The sequence below is a fragment of the Opisthocomus hoazin genome, chromosome 13 (genome assembly GCF_030867145.1).
Source record: "Opisthocomus hoazin isolate bOpiHoa1 chromosome 13, bOpiHoa1.hap1, whole genome shotgun sequence".
Classification (NCBI taxonomy): Eukaryota; Metazoa; Chordata; class Aves; order Opisthocomiformes; family Opisthocomidae; genus Opisthocomus; species Opisthocomus hoazin.
In genome coordinates, this window is record NC_134426.1 from 19,868,926 (window position 1) to 19,885,836 (window position 16,911).

Here is a 16,911-nt window from a genome sequence, read left to right on the forward strand (position 1 = left end):
ACTGTCTAGTTAAATCTCTTCCTATTTTGTCTTGTTTGGTAGAAGGGAGTATTTGTAGTGATTAAAGATGATGACTTTGAGCTAACAGGACATTCATCATAATCAGATGGTAGGATAGTTGCTTAATCTCTCTTTGACTCCCATTTCCCCAACCAAAGGCGTGAATGCACATGGTGAATATCTTGCTGTTGAAATCGTGATGCTATTCTTGTGTTTTCTGCTGTTCTGTATTGACTCACTCTGGTATTATAACTAAACTTTTAATTTGCCTGTTCTGTGAATGACCACCTGTATGAGTCTTTGATGGAACGTCTGTTAGGCAAAAGCTGTTTAAAGTGAAGTGTTGAGTTATACTTGCATTGAATCAGTTTAATGTTATACAAACGTAAAGAGAGTCCACAGTACTATCACCTTTTTGTAGTAGTTAACCTTGGAACTACATGTTACTGAAAAATGAAAATGAGAAGAGATGTGTAAGACTTCCTTCTTACTCTCTGTGCTCTGTGGTACTGTTTGGGATTATTTGGTGACAGAGCGTTCAACAAGGTCTGTAAAATAAATAGGTAATTTGTGAGAAGTGTAGAGTTTTTTATTTCATGTAGTTTGTGGTGATAAATACAGATAACTTCTCCTTCTCTAAGATCAGGTTAGCAGCATCTAAAATAGGACGGCCACTGGTTCTAAATGCTGACTCCTTTGATTCCTTGGGTTAGGAGAAAAGTGACTTTTTGAAATTCGGATTTAGCAATTGCATTTACAGGTTTAACTTTAATACTTTGATGTAGGACAAAACTCGTATGACCTGAAGTTTTAGAATTGCGGAGCTTCTCAGGTGAATCTTGAATAATTTTCTTGTAATTTTCTGTTTCATGTTTCATAGGATGTATGTAGCTTAACTATAAGGGTGCAAAGCTCAGCTGTTAGTTTGGGATTGCTTTATTCGTTCTCCCTCCTAACAGTATTCCAGGTTCAATTTCTAGTTTAGGAAAACCTTAAAGCCCTCAGAATTTTTCAACAAGAGTTGCAGCTCCTGATCTTTGTAAGTTTAAATGCAAAAAAGCTTTTATTTTCCTGAGGTAACCTAACTATCTCTAGATCTGTAGTCAGTGCTATATGATCTTTCAGCTTTTGTTATGAAATCTGTTACAGTAAACATAGCATTTTCATTGAACATTTATAAAAACACTAGAGGCTTGTTTTTCCTGTGTTTTTGAAGTGCTTAGTTGAACCTTTGATGTTATTATCTCAAAAACTAGGGTGGATCCTGGTGAACAAATTATTTTTCCTCCATAATATGGGCTTGGGGAAAAAGGAGGTGCTTTAAAGAGCCTGGAGTAAAAGGTATATATGCTCAATAACCTGAATTGTTTTGTTTGTAGGTGAGTCTGGCTTGGGAAAATCCACTTTAATTAACAGTCTGTTCCTGACTGATCTTTATCCAGAACGTTATATTCCTGGAGCTGCAGGTAAATGTGGTTTTGCAGTTCCTCCAGCACATATCCTGTGAAATTTCATGTTCTTTCAGTTAATGTTGCTTCCTTCTGATAAGTTCACCCATGTGTCCCTTTCTTCGTGCTGTCTGATGTATTTTAATCCTACAAATTATATTTTTTGAGCTGTCATTTGCTCACATGTCCTTTTAAAGACTCAGCTTTTGTTGTTTCTTCATCAATTGTTATCAAAAACACCAACCCCCTAGACCTTTTGTGTGTTGGTATACCTAAATGTGGTTTTGCTCTAATCCCCATTTCCTCTAATGCTTTTTGCCTGTAATGCCTTAAGTTCTGGTTAGAGGTGTAAATACCTTTTGACAAAAATCTAGCATGCTTCTGAGTATTATAATTTTATTTTTGCATGTAGTCATGAGTGAATCCCCTTTTCTTTTAGTTCACTGCTTCTTATTTGTTTACAAAAACGTGGTGTTAAGTTTTGACTACCTAGATCAGTTTTTCTTTAGTGTATTTTGTGTCATGTAGGTTACAATACACTTCAGACTGCATTTCCTCCTCTCTCCTGCACAGGTTTCTGCAGCAATTAATAAGCATAATAACAATCAAAATGTTCCTTTGTTTTAGAGAAAATAGAGAGAACAGTTCAAATTGAAGCTTCTACAGTGGAGATAGAGGAGCGAGGGGTGAAACTGCGTTTAACAGTAGTTGACACACCAGGATATGGAGATGCCATTAACAGCCAGGACTGGTATGTGTGTAAATACTACTTTGCTTGATAGAGTTTGTGTCTTATGCAAACACTGCTCTAGTGTGTCTGTCTCTCTGAACTTAAGTGATTAAGCTGGTGATCTTTGGATAACTTTGATGTACTGAAAGGAAGCAGCAGGTTCATTAGTGTTAACATTAATGGAGAGGTATCTTGAATTCATGGTAGAGGTAGACTTTTCCGAGTCCTTGCAGTTAAGCACAATTTTCTAACCAGTTCTGCATTCTTGGTGCTCGTCTTCATATCATCAGTGACATGATCATTTAGTTCGTGTGAGTTTCAAATCAAGTTTCTCTTGTAGTTTTTGTTGCCTATAGTATACATCTCTAGTAAAACTGCATTGCTTTGTACAACTTCCTGTTTCAATCTTCCAACTACTTTTTTATGTTTCTAAAACGTTTGGTTAGTGTTCTCTCGGCTCTCTGTGATTCTCCCTCAAACGTAATGGCCTTTCCTCCAGTAAGGTTCCCTGTGACAACTGCAGTCAACTTTTTGTCTCCATAGCTGCTCTGATAAGGCAGAATTCTGGCAGAGGGAAATTTTTTGTTTGTCTTTTACTTTCTGTGTCTCTGGCCCATCCAGTTTCCATTTTTTTAAGACAGTACTTTTCATTCCCTGTCCTTTATATGTACTACCAGCAATTTGGATAGAACCACTTTTTTTTTTTTATGATGGAGTTACTACTTAGCTCTCCCTGCCCTAAATATCTCTGATAATCTTTAATGGCTGGAATAATTGTCTGCAGATACACTGGACAACATACATAATTGCTTTAGCATAAAAATCATGAAAGAAAATGGTAAAATAGCTGTGAATGAACCGGGCAGTTTGTAACAGAATAGGAATTAGTAAGTTTGTTAATAAATGTAATTTCCAGATCATCATCATCATCATCATGCACTTTAACTGTGGATAACAGATCTTATGATAACTTTTTTCAAATAAAGATGAGATATATTAATGTGCTTACTAGGATGCCTGAACTATTCTAGTGCAACTAGAAGCTAAACTTTGAATTTCTACATAGTTGTCTTTTAAGAAGACAATAACAATATTTATTTTGCTTAGTTATTAGCTTTTGTTGTAGTGGTGGTGGTAATCCTAAAGCAAGCAAAGTGTCACTGTGCAGAAAAAGGGAGCATAAAGCTCATACTGATTGATTTGAGTTCTTCAGTATAAGTTAAAGATCAGGAAGGAGGCAAACAGCTGATAAAATAGACCTCTATAATGCTAATAGAATGTTTTGTAATATTTTCTTGACAGAATGCTGCATTATCTGGAGCATTCTGAAGAACATTGTTATCAGACATGGTTTTTCTTCTCTTTCTATGGTGTACTGTAGAAACACAGCAAAAATAAAGGCAGCGAAGTTATATAATATGCTAAATGGAAGTCTGAAAGTGAAGCTGTAGTGGGATTTTAATTTTCCTCCCACTTTTCCTACTTTATTATGTTAAAAATAATTGAACTTTTAAAATGACGCTAAGGCATCTTTCTGGACTGCAGCACGGTCTTGCTTATTTTGTGCGCTGTTGACTAGAGCTTCCTTCCGCTGGAGCCAAGAGCTCTGCAGCCCGCGTATTGTGTTACATAGAGCTCTTCCTGTTGATTGTGTTCTAATGCCCTTTGTTTATTCTGTTAAGATGTTTCTTAGAGACCTGCGTGTTCAGATTTTCCCCCTTTCTTTTTCAAGGCTTGCTAAATAGAGTCATTCCATGATGATTCACACCCAGTAGAACAATTTACTGGTTTATACTTAGTTTTCTGTGACAAATCTTAAACAACAAAATACATTATGGGAACAAATAGTACTTGCATACTACAAAATAAAAAGATGCAGTTAGTTTTAATTGTCTCTCTCTAGTCCTATCTTCTTATGTCACATAAAAAGACTGAGTTTGAGTCATGGTGAGTGTCATTTAGACAAAGTCCGTAAGTCTCTACAGGATGTCATAGGGACTTGGATGGACGGACTCTTTGTTTCAAACTGTAGTCAAGATCAACCCAGTGCAACTGTCTTCCTTCCTTGTTAGTTCAGAGGAAGCAGCAAGTTTGTGTTCTTGAACTTATGTGTGTGTTCAGGAGCACTTACTGCAATTATGGTTAACCAGTAGATGGTGCTGATCTCAATCCAAGTTTTATAAAACACTTTTTTTGGGAAAAGCTGCAATTGGTGCAAACTACCTGTTTTTCAGGGTGATAGGTTTTACTAAGGTAATTTTGAACAGAGGTAAATCAAACTGGCATAATGTCTCTAGGAGGCAGCAATCGCTGATCCTGTTTCAAGTATCTTCCTCCTGAGTAGGCTTCCTAATGGCTTTTTGTTTCTGTCTTTGCACTGATGAAAGGGCTTAATTTCAGGGTTTGACTTTCAAGAATGGAAGCTGGGGTCAATTTTTAGGTATTTTCTGTCACAGAAGAAGTGCTAGTAAAGATTATGTGTTGTCAGGAGTTTGACCAGTGGATTTTCTGAATTGGAAGAATAACAACGTTGGACTGGGAAATGAGTTATTGGAGAATGTGTTGTACTAAATCTATGAAATAGATTACTTTTTGTTTTCCAAATACCATTGTACTTAAAACAGCCTACAAGAAAATGTGGATTCTATCCACAGTTAACCATAGTGATAATTTTTAGATTGTGTGAAGCTTTAGTGCTAGCTGGAGTTCTGTATTCTGGCATCAAACTACACCTAGGAATGCTCTTGGCATCGGCTTAGGCGGGTGTTTGGAGAACAGCAAAATTCTTTATGGTGGAAGGTTTGAAGCATAAAATGGCTCTTCCATGCATAAGGACATTGGGATCGTGAGAAAAGCAGGCCCTTAAAGTAACATCTTTTGTCAGACAGAAGAGAAAGGATCTAAGGAGGAGAGGGAAAAAAAATTGCTTCGTTCACAGATTTTGAATCACATCTGGCATCAAAAGGATTGTTGATAAAAACAGTCAACAAATAAACTTGTTAGATATTGCTGATCATACGCCTTGTTTCATCTTGCTTACAGCATTGCAGGTCATTCTTCAATAACTGCTTTCTGGTTGCTGCTAACTTTCTTTTTTTACTGGCTCGTGTTAAATTGTGTTTTGTGGTTTTTGGCAGCTTGGTAATATTGTTCATTTTCCCCCAATAGGCTTAGATGCAACGGTTGCGTTGTTTGCTGTTACAATACAGGATGTACTATCTCCTAAGTAATGATAGCACAGTGGTATGAGCCAGGTGTTTCCCGGAAGTCAGGAGGTACAGGACACTAATGCCATATTTATAGGAAAAATGATGGCTGTTAGAGCTAGGAAACTGCACGTAAACTAATTACATTGCCAGGGAAATGTGTGACAGTTGCTTTCCCATTGTTTGTGCTTGGTTTCTGTCCTAATATTTTTCGTCTTCAGTCTCGTTACCTTTCACCAGCTATGAGGAGAGTATCTGTGATCAACAGGAAAATGAAACGTGTCTTTTTGCAACACATTCAGGTATTAAGATGCTAGTTCTTAAAGACTTGAGGAGCACTAAGGTTAGAACCCAATGAATTCCATGTTTTGCTACATCTTCTGTATTACTGCTTAGAACAGTGCAAATCTTACAAAGATACAAACATGTATGTATAGAAGTTCTGCTGCAGATTTATTCCTCCTAGATCCCAATGGTTACTCAACTTTGGAAAATCAAATTACCTTCAGGATCTCTTCCATCATGCTTGTTACTTTCTTTCGTTATCTTCATTACAGCCAAGTGGTCCAGGATTGAATTTTGTTGCCTGTCTCAGTATTTGCCAGCATTCTATGTGTTCATTTCCCAGATTACTAATTCCTTTTTGTGTTCTTTTGTCTGTTCCCTCCTTAAATTTCTCTAGTCAAATTTGCACTTTCTCAGCAACAGAAATACGATTTTTCAAGTTAAGCTTTCTGCTCATTTTTTCCCCAAGTAGTTTAGATATATTCATGACACACAATCATCTGTCTAATCTTATCTTCATCAACATGTTCATTTCCCTTCCTCTGCAGTACTTAATATAAAGTGTCCTTTTACATTAATGTTGTTTGCAGGTGTCTACATGCTCTGGAATATCTTAAAACAATCTTCTTAGTAATGCATTGTGTTTTCTTTTCTCTCTCTAGTCACTGCTCTTTGTGTCTGATTAATCTATATGATCCAATTTTGTGTTCATTTACTTGTTTGCAGGGCATATTTTAAATTGCCTTGAACTAAGTAGGAATTATTTTTGTTTGCCAACAGAAAAGGATGCTGTAAGGTAACAAAAATAGCTTAATAAATCATGTGATGCTTTAGTGCATGACTTGCAAATGTACTTTTACTTAATTCAAACAGACTAGAATACCAGAATTTGCATAAGTAACTGTAGAAACCTAGCTCTAGGGTCAGGGTTGTAAATCGAGAGGATATCCCGGATATGTCATTTGTCAGATGGTTTAAAAACAAATCCTCACCCCTTACCCCCAGAAAAAAAAGTAGAAAAATCCTCAGTCTTCTGTTCCTGTCTGTGTTGTTTCAGCGTTAAGTGCTTTTTATTGAGCTTGCACTTGAACTTTTTATCCAGTGGACAGAATAACACTTGAAAGTAGCTCTAGGCATAAATAGGCGCTTGGTGGTTGCTATGAAAACATCTTTTTGCATTATCAAAATACTTTTCCTCAGTAGTAAGTACAATGCTAGGAAGTTGAATTTTTGTAACAGAAATATTTTTCATAAAAATGCGATTCTCCCGCTTCTGTTCTTATCTTTTCACAATTCTTTTTTTGTTATTTTAAAGCTGATCTAAGATGCCTCTCTTTTTTTTTTTTCTTTCCCCTCCCTCACACTACAGCTTCAAAACAATTATCCAATACATTGATAACCAGTTTGAAAGATACCTTCATGATGAGAGTGGTCTAAACAGGCGCCACATTATAGACAACAGAGTCCATTGCTGTTTTTACTTCATCTCTCCCTTTGGGCATGGGTAAGAAAAAGCTTTTGAGCTCTTGTATTTTAGGGCGTTGTATTGTGTTCATTACTTGAACTGGAAACTTAACTTCAATATTAATTGAGTTACTTCCTACACTGTCAGTTAGCCAGTGCAATTAAAATGGTCTCTGGGGATTAATGCTCTCCTCTGCTTTGTCCTCTTTTTGGCATTTAATATTGTTTTGAAGCAGTCAATATTACATTGTTTATCACCCAGAAAAGTAAGAGCTTATAATATCCAGTTTATCTCATATTGACAATTGTAGCTGCAATTCAGTCTTTACACAATCAAGCTGGTAAGCAAGTGTTCTGACTTAATTTATGCTGGGAATACTATTTATGTAGATACTTGAAATAAAGAAGTTTTAATACATTTGGTCTGTTGAAAAAAACAAGAAACCCACCCCTTTTTTATATTTTTTTTTTTTCCTCTTGTTGGCAGGCTGAAACCATTAGATGTAGAATTCATGAAGGCTCTTCATGGAAAAGTCAACATTGTCCCTGTGATTGCCAAGGCTGACACACTGACACTGAAGGAGAGAGAAAGGCTGAAGAGAAGAGTAGGTCTCACACTTGATCATGAGAACAGTGCAACCCATGTAATGTTAAAGCCAAACATAAAAAATATTTGGAATAGGCTGCCCAGGGAGGTGGTTGAGTCACCATCCCTGGAGCTGTTTAAAAAATGTGTAGATGTGGCACTTCAGTATATGATTTAGTAGGACTGGTGGTGTTGGGTGGATGGCTGGACTTGGTGATCTTAGAGGTCTTTTCCAACCTATGATTCTATGATAAAGTAAATTCAAACTGAAGAGGGGTGAGTATTTGCCAAGGACCTGATCTTCAGGAAGTGTGAGGCGGGAAATCTTCCCTGAAGGCCATCAAAAGGGACTTCAGGGCACTGGGGCGACTGGTTGAGGGATCAGGGGCGCAGGTGGTGTTTTCCTCCATCCCATCAGTGGCAGGGAACAGCACTGAAAGGGGCAGGAACACTCACCTGATTAACAGGTGGCTCAGGGACTGGTGCCATCGGTCAAATTTTGGCTTCTTTGATCATGGGGAGGTGTACACAGCACCGGGCCTGCTGGAGACAGACGGAGTCCAGCTGTCTCAAAGAAGAAAAAGGATTCTTGGCCACGAGCTGGCGGGGCTCATTGAGAGGGCTTTAAACTAGGTTCGAAGGGGGAAGGGGATATTGCCCAGCTCATAGGCTTGGCGTGCCAAGGCCAGGGGTGAGATTGACAGCCCAGCTCAAGTGTGTCTACACCAACGCATGTAGCATGGGCAATAAACAGGAGGAGCTGGAAGCCATTATACAGCAGGACGGCTACGACTTGGTCGCCATCACAGAAACATGGTGGGACAACTCGCATGACTGGCATGCTGTCATGGATGGCTACAGACTCTTTAGGAAAGACAGACCAACAAGGAAAGGTGGGGGAGTTGCTCTGTATGTGAGGGAGCAAGTAGAATGCATTGAGCTTGGCCTGGGGGCAAATGAGGAACAAGTTGAAAGCTTGTGGGTTAGAATTAAGGGACAGGCTCATAAGGGTGACATTACGGTGGGTGTGTACTACAGGCCACCTGACCAGGAGGAGGAGGTTGATGAGGCCTTCTACAGGCAGCTGCAAGCAGCCTCACAGTCACAGGCCCTGGTTCTCATGGGGGACTTCAACCACCCTGACATCAGCTGGGAAGACCATACAGCTAGGCAGGCGCAATCCAGGAGGTTCCTACAGAGCATCGATGATAACTTTCTGATGCAAGTGGTGGAGGAACCAACAAGGAAAGGCGCGCTGCTGGACCTCGTGTTAACAAACAAGGAGGGACTGGTTGAGGATGTGAAGGTCGGAGGTAGACTCGGCTGCAGTGACCATGAAATGGTCGAGTTCAGGATCCTGCGTGGAGGAAGCAGGGCAATAAGCAGGATCAAAACCCTGGACCTCAGGAGGGCTGACTTTGCCCTCTTCAAGGAGCTACTGGGAGGAATCCCCTGGGCCAGGGCTCTCGAAGGCAGGGGGGTCCATGAGTGCTGGTCGCTCTTTAAACAACACTTCTTCCATGCACAGGAGCAATGTATCCCCCTGAGAAAGAAATCTAGCAAAGGAGGCAGGAGACCAGCATGGTTAAACAAGGAGCTTCTAGTGGAGATCAGGCAGAAGAGAAAGGTCCATGGAATGTGGAAAGAGGGGCAGGCCACTTGGGAAGAGTACAGAAACGTGGTGAGAGCATGCAGGGATGCGACGAGGAAGGCCAAGGCCCACCTGGAATTGAATCTGGCAAGGGATGTCAAAAACAACAAGAAGGGCTTCTTCAACTACATCAGCAGCAAAAGAAAGGCTAGGGACAATGTGGGGCCGCTGCTGAATGAGGTGGGTGTCCTGGTGACGGAGGATGCGGAGAAGGCAGAGCTACTGAATGCCTTCTTTGCTTCAGTCTTCAGTGCTAAGACTGGCCCTCAGGAATCCCAGGCCCCGGAGGTAAGAGAAGAAGCCTACAGAGAGGATGACTTTCCCCTGGTTGAGGAGGACTGTGTGAGGGATCACTTAAGCGATCTGGATGTCCACAAATCCATGGGTCCCGATGGAATGCACCCACGAGTGCTGAGAGAGCTGGCGGATGTCATTGCTGAGCCACTCTCCATCATCTTTGAGAGGTCCTGGAGGACAGGAGAGGTGCCCGAGGACTGGAGAAAGGCCAGTGTCACTCCAATCTTCAAAAAGGGCAAGAAGGAGGACCCAGGGAACTACAGGCCGGTCAGCCTCACCTCCATCCCAGGAAAGGTGATGGAGCAGCTTATCCTGGAGGCCATCATCAAACAATTGGAAGAAAAGAAGGTTATTAGGAGTAGTCAACATGGATTCACCAAGGGGAAATCATGCCTGACCAATCTGATAGCTTTCTATGATGACATGACTGGCTGGGTAGACGAAGGGAGAGCCGTGGATGTTGTCTACCTGGACTTCAGCAAGGCTTTCGACACAGTCTCCCATGATATCCTCCTAGGGAAGCTGAGGAAGTGTGGGCTGGATGAGTGGTCGGTGAAGTGGATAGAGAACTGGCTGAATGGCAGAACTCAGAGGGTTGTCATCAGCGGCGCTGAGTCTAGTTGGAGGCTGGTAACAAGTGGTGTGCCCCAGGGGTCAGTACTGGGCCCAGTCTTGTTTAACTTCTTCATCAACGACCTGGATGAAGAGTTAGAATGTACCCTCAGCAAGTTTGCTGATGACACCAAACTGGGAGGTGTGGTAGACACACCGGAAGGCTGTGCTGCCATTCAGCGTGACCTGGATAGGCTGGAAAGCTGGGCAGAGAGGAACCTGATGAGGTTCAACAAAGGCAAATGCAGGGTCCTGCACCTGGGGAGGAACAACTCATGCACCAGTACAGGCTTGGGATGGACCTGCTGGAGAGCAGCTCTGTGGAGAGGGACCTGGGCGTCCTGGTGGACGACAGGCTAACCATGAGCCAGCAGTGTGCCCTGGCTGCCAAGAAAGCCAATGGAATCCTGGGGTGCATCAAGAAGAGTGTGGCCAGCAGGACGAGGGAGGTTCTCCTTCCCCTCTACACTGCCCTGGTGAGGCCTCATCTGGAGTACTGTGTCCAGTTCTGGGCTCCCCACTTCAAGAAAGATGAAGAGCTACTGGAGAGAGTCCAGCGGAGGGCTACAAGGATGGTGAGGGGACTGGAACATCTCTCCTACGAGGAGAGGCTGAGGGAGCTGGGCTTGTTCAGCCTGAAGAAGAGAAGGCTGAGAGGGGACCTAATAAATGCTTATAAATATCTGAAGGGTGGGTGTCAGGAGGATGGGGCCAGACTCTTTTCGGTGGTGCCCAGCAACAGAACAAGGGGCAATGGGCACAAACTGAGGCACAGGAAGTTCCGTCTGAACATGAGGAAGAACTTCTTCCCTCTGAGGGTGACGGAGCACTGGAACAGGCTGCCCAGGGAGGTTGTGGAGTCTCCTTCTCTGGAGATATTCAAGACCCGCCTGGACAAGGTCCTGTGCAGCCTGCTGTAGGTGACCCTGCTTCGGCAGGAGGGTTGGACTAGATGACCCACAGAGGTCCCTTCCAACCCCTACTATTCTGTGATTCTGTGAAGTCTGATGTACTTTACCAGTTACGCTTGCTGAGAATATGGTCATTCTTGGCTTCATCTATCTTAGCAAGCAGTGCACCCCAATAGAGCAGGATTTGAGCAAAACGGTTTGTAATGAGGGCTCAAATCATCCTGAAATGTGTATAGTGTAGATGTTTCAGACTAGCTCTCATTTAGTCCAGTGGACTGAGTGTACATTCATGGTGGGAGTGCTTTAGATTGTTCCGAGAGTGTATCTTTGGGTTTAGTTTCATCCAAAAGAAGCTTGCTTTGCATACTCTAACTGTGTGTGTGGTTTGTAGCAAAATGTGGTTAAGTCAGGGTGATTGGAAACTTGCTTAAGAAGTGCACCCATGATACAAACTAAAACCCATGATACAAACTAAACCACTAATACAGAGGCAGGACAGTTGGTTTAAGATATTAGCAGGATGCTCTTTGTAGCTCCATTGTTATGGAAAAAAGCATGTTGTCTTGTATATGTGTTCTACTAGGTTATCTGTTCATGTGAAATACCAGGACATACTCAGGGCTGCACTGGAGAAGGGCTTTCTGAGCAGTGGTCATAAAATAAATCTTTTTGCATTGGAAGATTTACTTGCTGTCTTGAATTTTTTTTTTTTTGCTAAACTTTTCCAAGACAGGCCAGCCTCCGCCATATATGACATTGTAGTGAATTCTACAGGAATAAAGTACATATTCGTCGTACAAGTCTTTCACTTCAAATCTAATTTCCATTTAATCTCATCATAGAATAATCTGGCCAATGAATTTAAATATTTTAACCTTTCCTGGTGTATACTCTTTGATTCAGAATGACTTCATGCATCTTCTTAAAGAAGGAAATGGGTAGGTGGTGAGACTGTATTATGTTTAGAAGTGGTTCAGTAAAATTTATTGAGATCACAAGGTTTTTCTGAGTTCTGTTGACTCAAAACCAGTACATTCAGTTGTAGAGTCAAACAGATTTGAATTTTTGCAAGTTTGATAACTGATTTATTGAGAAGTACAGAGATAAGTAATATTTCTAGAATGCAGTCTATACACCAGAATGTGCAAACTTTTTTTCATAGTAAGATTATTTCTTAATCTTTTTTATTATAGCTTAATATAATTTGTACTACTACTTTTTGGTTTTCATGGAGGGCATGACAGGTGTTTTGATTATGATGCTCTGGCTTCCAGTAGTCCTTTAGAATAGTTATGGGATCTTTATTCAGGGGCTTTTTTGGGAGCGTGTTTTTTTGTTTTCTTGAAGAGGGAGTAGAGCTTTATTTAGCTGGGAAAATATTATGGTTAAAATCATTCTTATGAAACAGCACATTAGCTGAACTCAACCTAAATTCAGAGGATTTGTTCAGGGTTTTTTTGAGTGGACCAGTGCCCCAATCAAAGGTGTGACCATGGTTTGTGTAGGCATGTAAGCAACTACAATTTGGCAAGGTGAGGTACAGCTGGCATTGATGTTTTTTTGTATAAAGCTGAGTGGTGTAAGAAAACTTGTCCAAGAAATGGAATAAATCCTCTGTATCTGAGGGAGTTTAAAGTGGGGACAGTTATGACTGTATAAACTTTGTCTGCAATGTAGACAAACATTCACTGAAGAGGGGGACAGGTGTTTATGCAAAAGTGACCAGCTTTGTGATGAAATGGGTGAAGGGGGGGGAATGAAAAAAGGTCATTCATTGAGTTAAAAAGGACCTCTAGATCTTGCTGGGAGAAATTCTGTCCAGGCTCCTGAGCTTTTGTTTTGTTCCTCCACAAATGCTATGAGTAGATGACAGATACTGTGGACAAATTGAAAGACCTCATAGGGAAATAACAAAGCAGAGATGTGGCTGCTTGTGCTGGTTTTACTGCTTCTCTTTTTCTGTGTGTGTACTGACTTGGTGGAAGATATTATCTGATAGTAATATTGTTTGTGGAGCTGCTACTTTTTATAAAGAAACTATATTTGATCTTTCAGCAGTGTACTTCAGGCTCAGTTTTCATAGGTACTTATTTTTGGTTCAGCATTTGATAGCAGAATGATGTTGAAAGATTTGAAGCAGGCATTGAAGTGGAATGTTAATTATTTGACAATATAATTCACTGGGAGTCTGAATGTTCTGCTCTGTCAGTTCAAATACATAAAATAAGCTGATACAAGTTCTAGCTACAGTCATGTTTCACAAAAGTAGTGCTTATGTGAAATGAATTGGAGCGTCACCTTACCAGGTTTCGATACTTGCTGTAATTGTTTTGGGACTCCTTATTCTGTGCTCCTTTTGTCTGCTGCTTGGTGGCCTCTCACCAAGAGGGTGAAATGTCAAGCATAGCATAGTGCACGTGCCGTTTGACAGTTGCTTCTGTGTATTGTTAACACCAGATTTTAGCTGAAACATGGCAGTAGGACAAGCAAACTGTTTCCCAGTGTGAATTTGGAATCGCTTATTTTTCAGTATAATTCTGTAAGTGATGATAGATTGAGGGTTTATGATGCACATTTGTTGTGGAACATGGAGGTGAATCCCAGTTTACATATCCTGTGATGAACAGATTAATTTAAAGGTGACCTCTCTTGACCGTATTCAGTGATGTCTAGTTCTTCCTAGACTGAGCAAAGTTACTCTTAACTAACTAATCTTTAAAACAGTCTCGATTTACATATATGGCTGCCACATTTATGCATTGGCTAAACATAATGAGATGAATGGCACTTACGCTGTAGTCTGAGGGAGTGGTTAGGGAACAGCTAAACAAGTCTTCATTATTTTTGTACTGCTGGCAAAGGTCACTCTACAAACGGAGTTTATACTAAGTCAAATGTATAATGTGGTTCCAAAGCTTTGAAAGTCCAGCTACTGTATATTGTTCTAACTCAAAGCATCTTGGCTAACAGAATCTCTAATCAAGAATAAGAATCAAAATCCTGCTTTGCTGACGCAGCTTGAAGTCTTATTATTTTAGATGTTTCTGCCATTTGGCCATCAATCTGAAGTAAAATGTTTTTGTTTTGCCGCTTTGGACTAAACAGCAAGATCAGTTTGTGGTGCTTGCAAAGGAAACCCAGCTTGGAGTAATTCCTGTTTGGTCTTTCTGGAATTCAAAGTTATTTTTTAAAACTCTCGAATGGGAAGAAATGCAAGGCAGTTTCACAAGCTGTGCTATGCAAGGCTGCTAAGGAAACCTGCTCAAAAGAATGACTTCATGAGAGGGGAACTAATATTTTGACTTTTTTTTTAATTTCCCATGGGAAGGCTAATCTTTAGGAACACAGAATCCTCTGAGGCCAATAAAATTCAGATTTGAAGAAGCAAAATGCTGTTTCATTGTTAGGACCATAAAATGCAGTTTGTTTTTATTGCAATTCTTTTTCCTTTCAGGAAAGCACTAGATTTAACAGCTGTAATATATTATTCTAGCACCCCTTGTTGTCGGCTTTCCCGTTATTGTTTCACTTGCATTTAATCTGTAAGATCTCAGCCAGGTTAAATTGTGCGCTCTTGTTTTATGCAGCTACTTAAAGGCATCGCACTGCAGCGCTGTCCCACCCATCCCAGCTGTGCATCTTTTATTATCATTTGGTGACAGTTTAGTTATCTTCCATTCTGCAAAACAATGCATGGATTTAAATGTAATTGTGTGAATGTAACTGTTAATTGCTTATTAGCAACACTTGTTCCCAAATGTCTTTTTTATTTTAAAAATAATTGCTGTCTATGTTGGTGGAGGCTCATAATATTCTGTTCAGTGTGTGCGCGTGTGTGAGTGCGTGGGATGTGTATATACCTGGCAGGAAGACATTGTCATGGGAGTAACTGGTTCATATGTGGTCATTCCTCTTCTAATGGTGTGAGGGATTGGTTTGTTTTGAACAGCTGTTTAGTAATCAAGCTCTGGCTGGACAAGCTTTATTTATACCATAGCTATTGGTTGCCATCACGACAGAGGATCAAGAAACCCAACAATACTATGGGAAGGCTCATTAAGACCTCTTCTTCATTTGAAGTCTGGTTGTGTTTGTATTATCAAGTTAATGTCCAGTTCCATGTGTAGTAATGACAGCACAAGTCCTTCCATAGGCTTTTCTGAATGTTTTTATGATTACCTCAACACGCCCCTCGCCCCCCTCCCAGTTTTGCCCGGACTTTGTCTATTGTAAGAGTGCATTACTGCAGAGTGCTGCTGCTTGGGTCCCCTGCGGTTGTGAAGTTAGTGAAGTTACAGTTGCAACCCATTAGGGAATATGAATCTCAGAAGTTTGCACAGTTAACCCTTTCCTGCTGACAATCCAAGATCCCTTTGGAGAGAGTTATTGTGGAATCTCAGCATTCTTCATGTTCTCCTCATACCACCGCACTTTCTTTAGTGAAAGAAAATCTTGTCAGTGCATTTGATGGGATTTCTGACTGAAGTATTTTTAATAATATGGCAGTAGAAGGATTCTCTTCAGTTTTGAAGAAAGGATTGACTTGTACCACCTTTTGAAACTGCCCAAGGCCTGGAATTGTGCTGGCTGCTTACTCCTGCAGCGATTTCATTAGGAAAAGAATGTGTACAGGAATACTGGTAGTGTATTTTTTTGTTAATATCTCAGACATTAGTGACAATAAAGAAAACTGTTTGTGGGTGGTTTTTCTCTTAGCAGATTTTGAATAACTTCCCCAGTTTAAGTGGATAATAAGCTTTTGTCTTTTTGATTGAACGGACAATAGACACTGTCTTTTTAAATTTTTGTACACATCAAAGACAATAAAATATACTTCAACATGAGCTGCATGGTTTTGATGCTGTAATTATTGAATCCTTCTACAAAGTCATTACTTTCACTTATTTTTTTCATACTAACTTCACTTTGGTTTTGTCTGCTTCTGTATTATGCTGTGTGTAAATCTTCTGGGGTTTTTTAATGATTTACTTTCTGTGTTTTCTAAAAATGCATTTAACTGTTGTGCCTTTTTAAAAATCATTAAGCCTGTGTTATTTGGCACTTCAGACGTTGAGTCAAGTGCATATTTGTTAGTCTTCAAAAAGTGTTGTGCAAGAGTGCATTGTATTGCAAATATTTTATTAGTTATACAGCTAACATTCATAGAAAATAGGGTTCTAATTCTGGTGTTTATTTCTCGAGTACAAGTACAGATTGTTGTCTGAAGGCCTTAATTGCATTTTGATATATTTATTTCTGTATCACTGCACAAAAATATGCTATTTAAGGTCATATACAAAGAAACATACATTAGCAATGTCACAAAATGCATTTAGTCAGTGAATCTCTTCCTCTTGGGGTGGACAGACAGGTGAGCTGTTGTTCATATTTAGCCATTTCTGATTTTGCAGATTGTATCACAGGTAGATTACAGTTTAATTCAGAGGTAATCTCAGCAAATGTTTTTGCTTTGTAAAATGCCTGTTAGTAAGATCTTCAAAAGAGAACCTCTGTAGTTAGCAAATCTCAGCAATGTTTTTAAGATACTTTTCTTGCAATAGTAAAATAAAATCTTTAAAATCCAACCAGGTCTAACATAGGCTTCCTTTCCTCGTTTTAAGGATGCAATTGATTTCCCACTTAGTATTCTTTTCTTATATCTCAAAACATGTAGGTTGCTTGCTGAGTTGATATTTATGGACTTGAGGTTCAATGAAGAAA

The 16,911-nt window shown here is 40.1% G+C and overlaps 1 protein-coding gene across 4 annotated transcripts in view; it reads left to right on the plus strand.

Annotated features, from left to right (window-relative positions):
• Positions 1 to 16,911, plus strand: part of LOC104334825 (septin-2) — a 45,494-nt gene that overhangs the window by 7,797 nt on the left and 20,786 nt on the right. For all 4 annotated transcript variants that reach the window (XM_075434495.1, XM_075434492.1, XM_075434494.1 and 1 more), the window contains exons 4-7: positions 1,380 to 1,466; positions 2,076 to 2,199; positions 7,039 to 7,173; positions 7,621 to 7,738. In XM_075434495.1, coding sequence (XP_075290610.1) covers positions 1,380 to 1,466; positions 2,076 to 2,199; positions 7,039 to 7,173; positions 7,621 to 7,738 — 464 coding nt within the window. The remainder of the gene's footprint in view (positions 1 to 1,379; positions 1,467 to 2,075; positions 2,200 to 7,038; positions 7,174 to 7,620; positions 7,739 to 16,911) is intronic.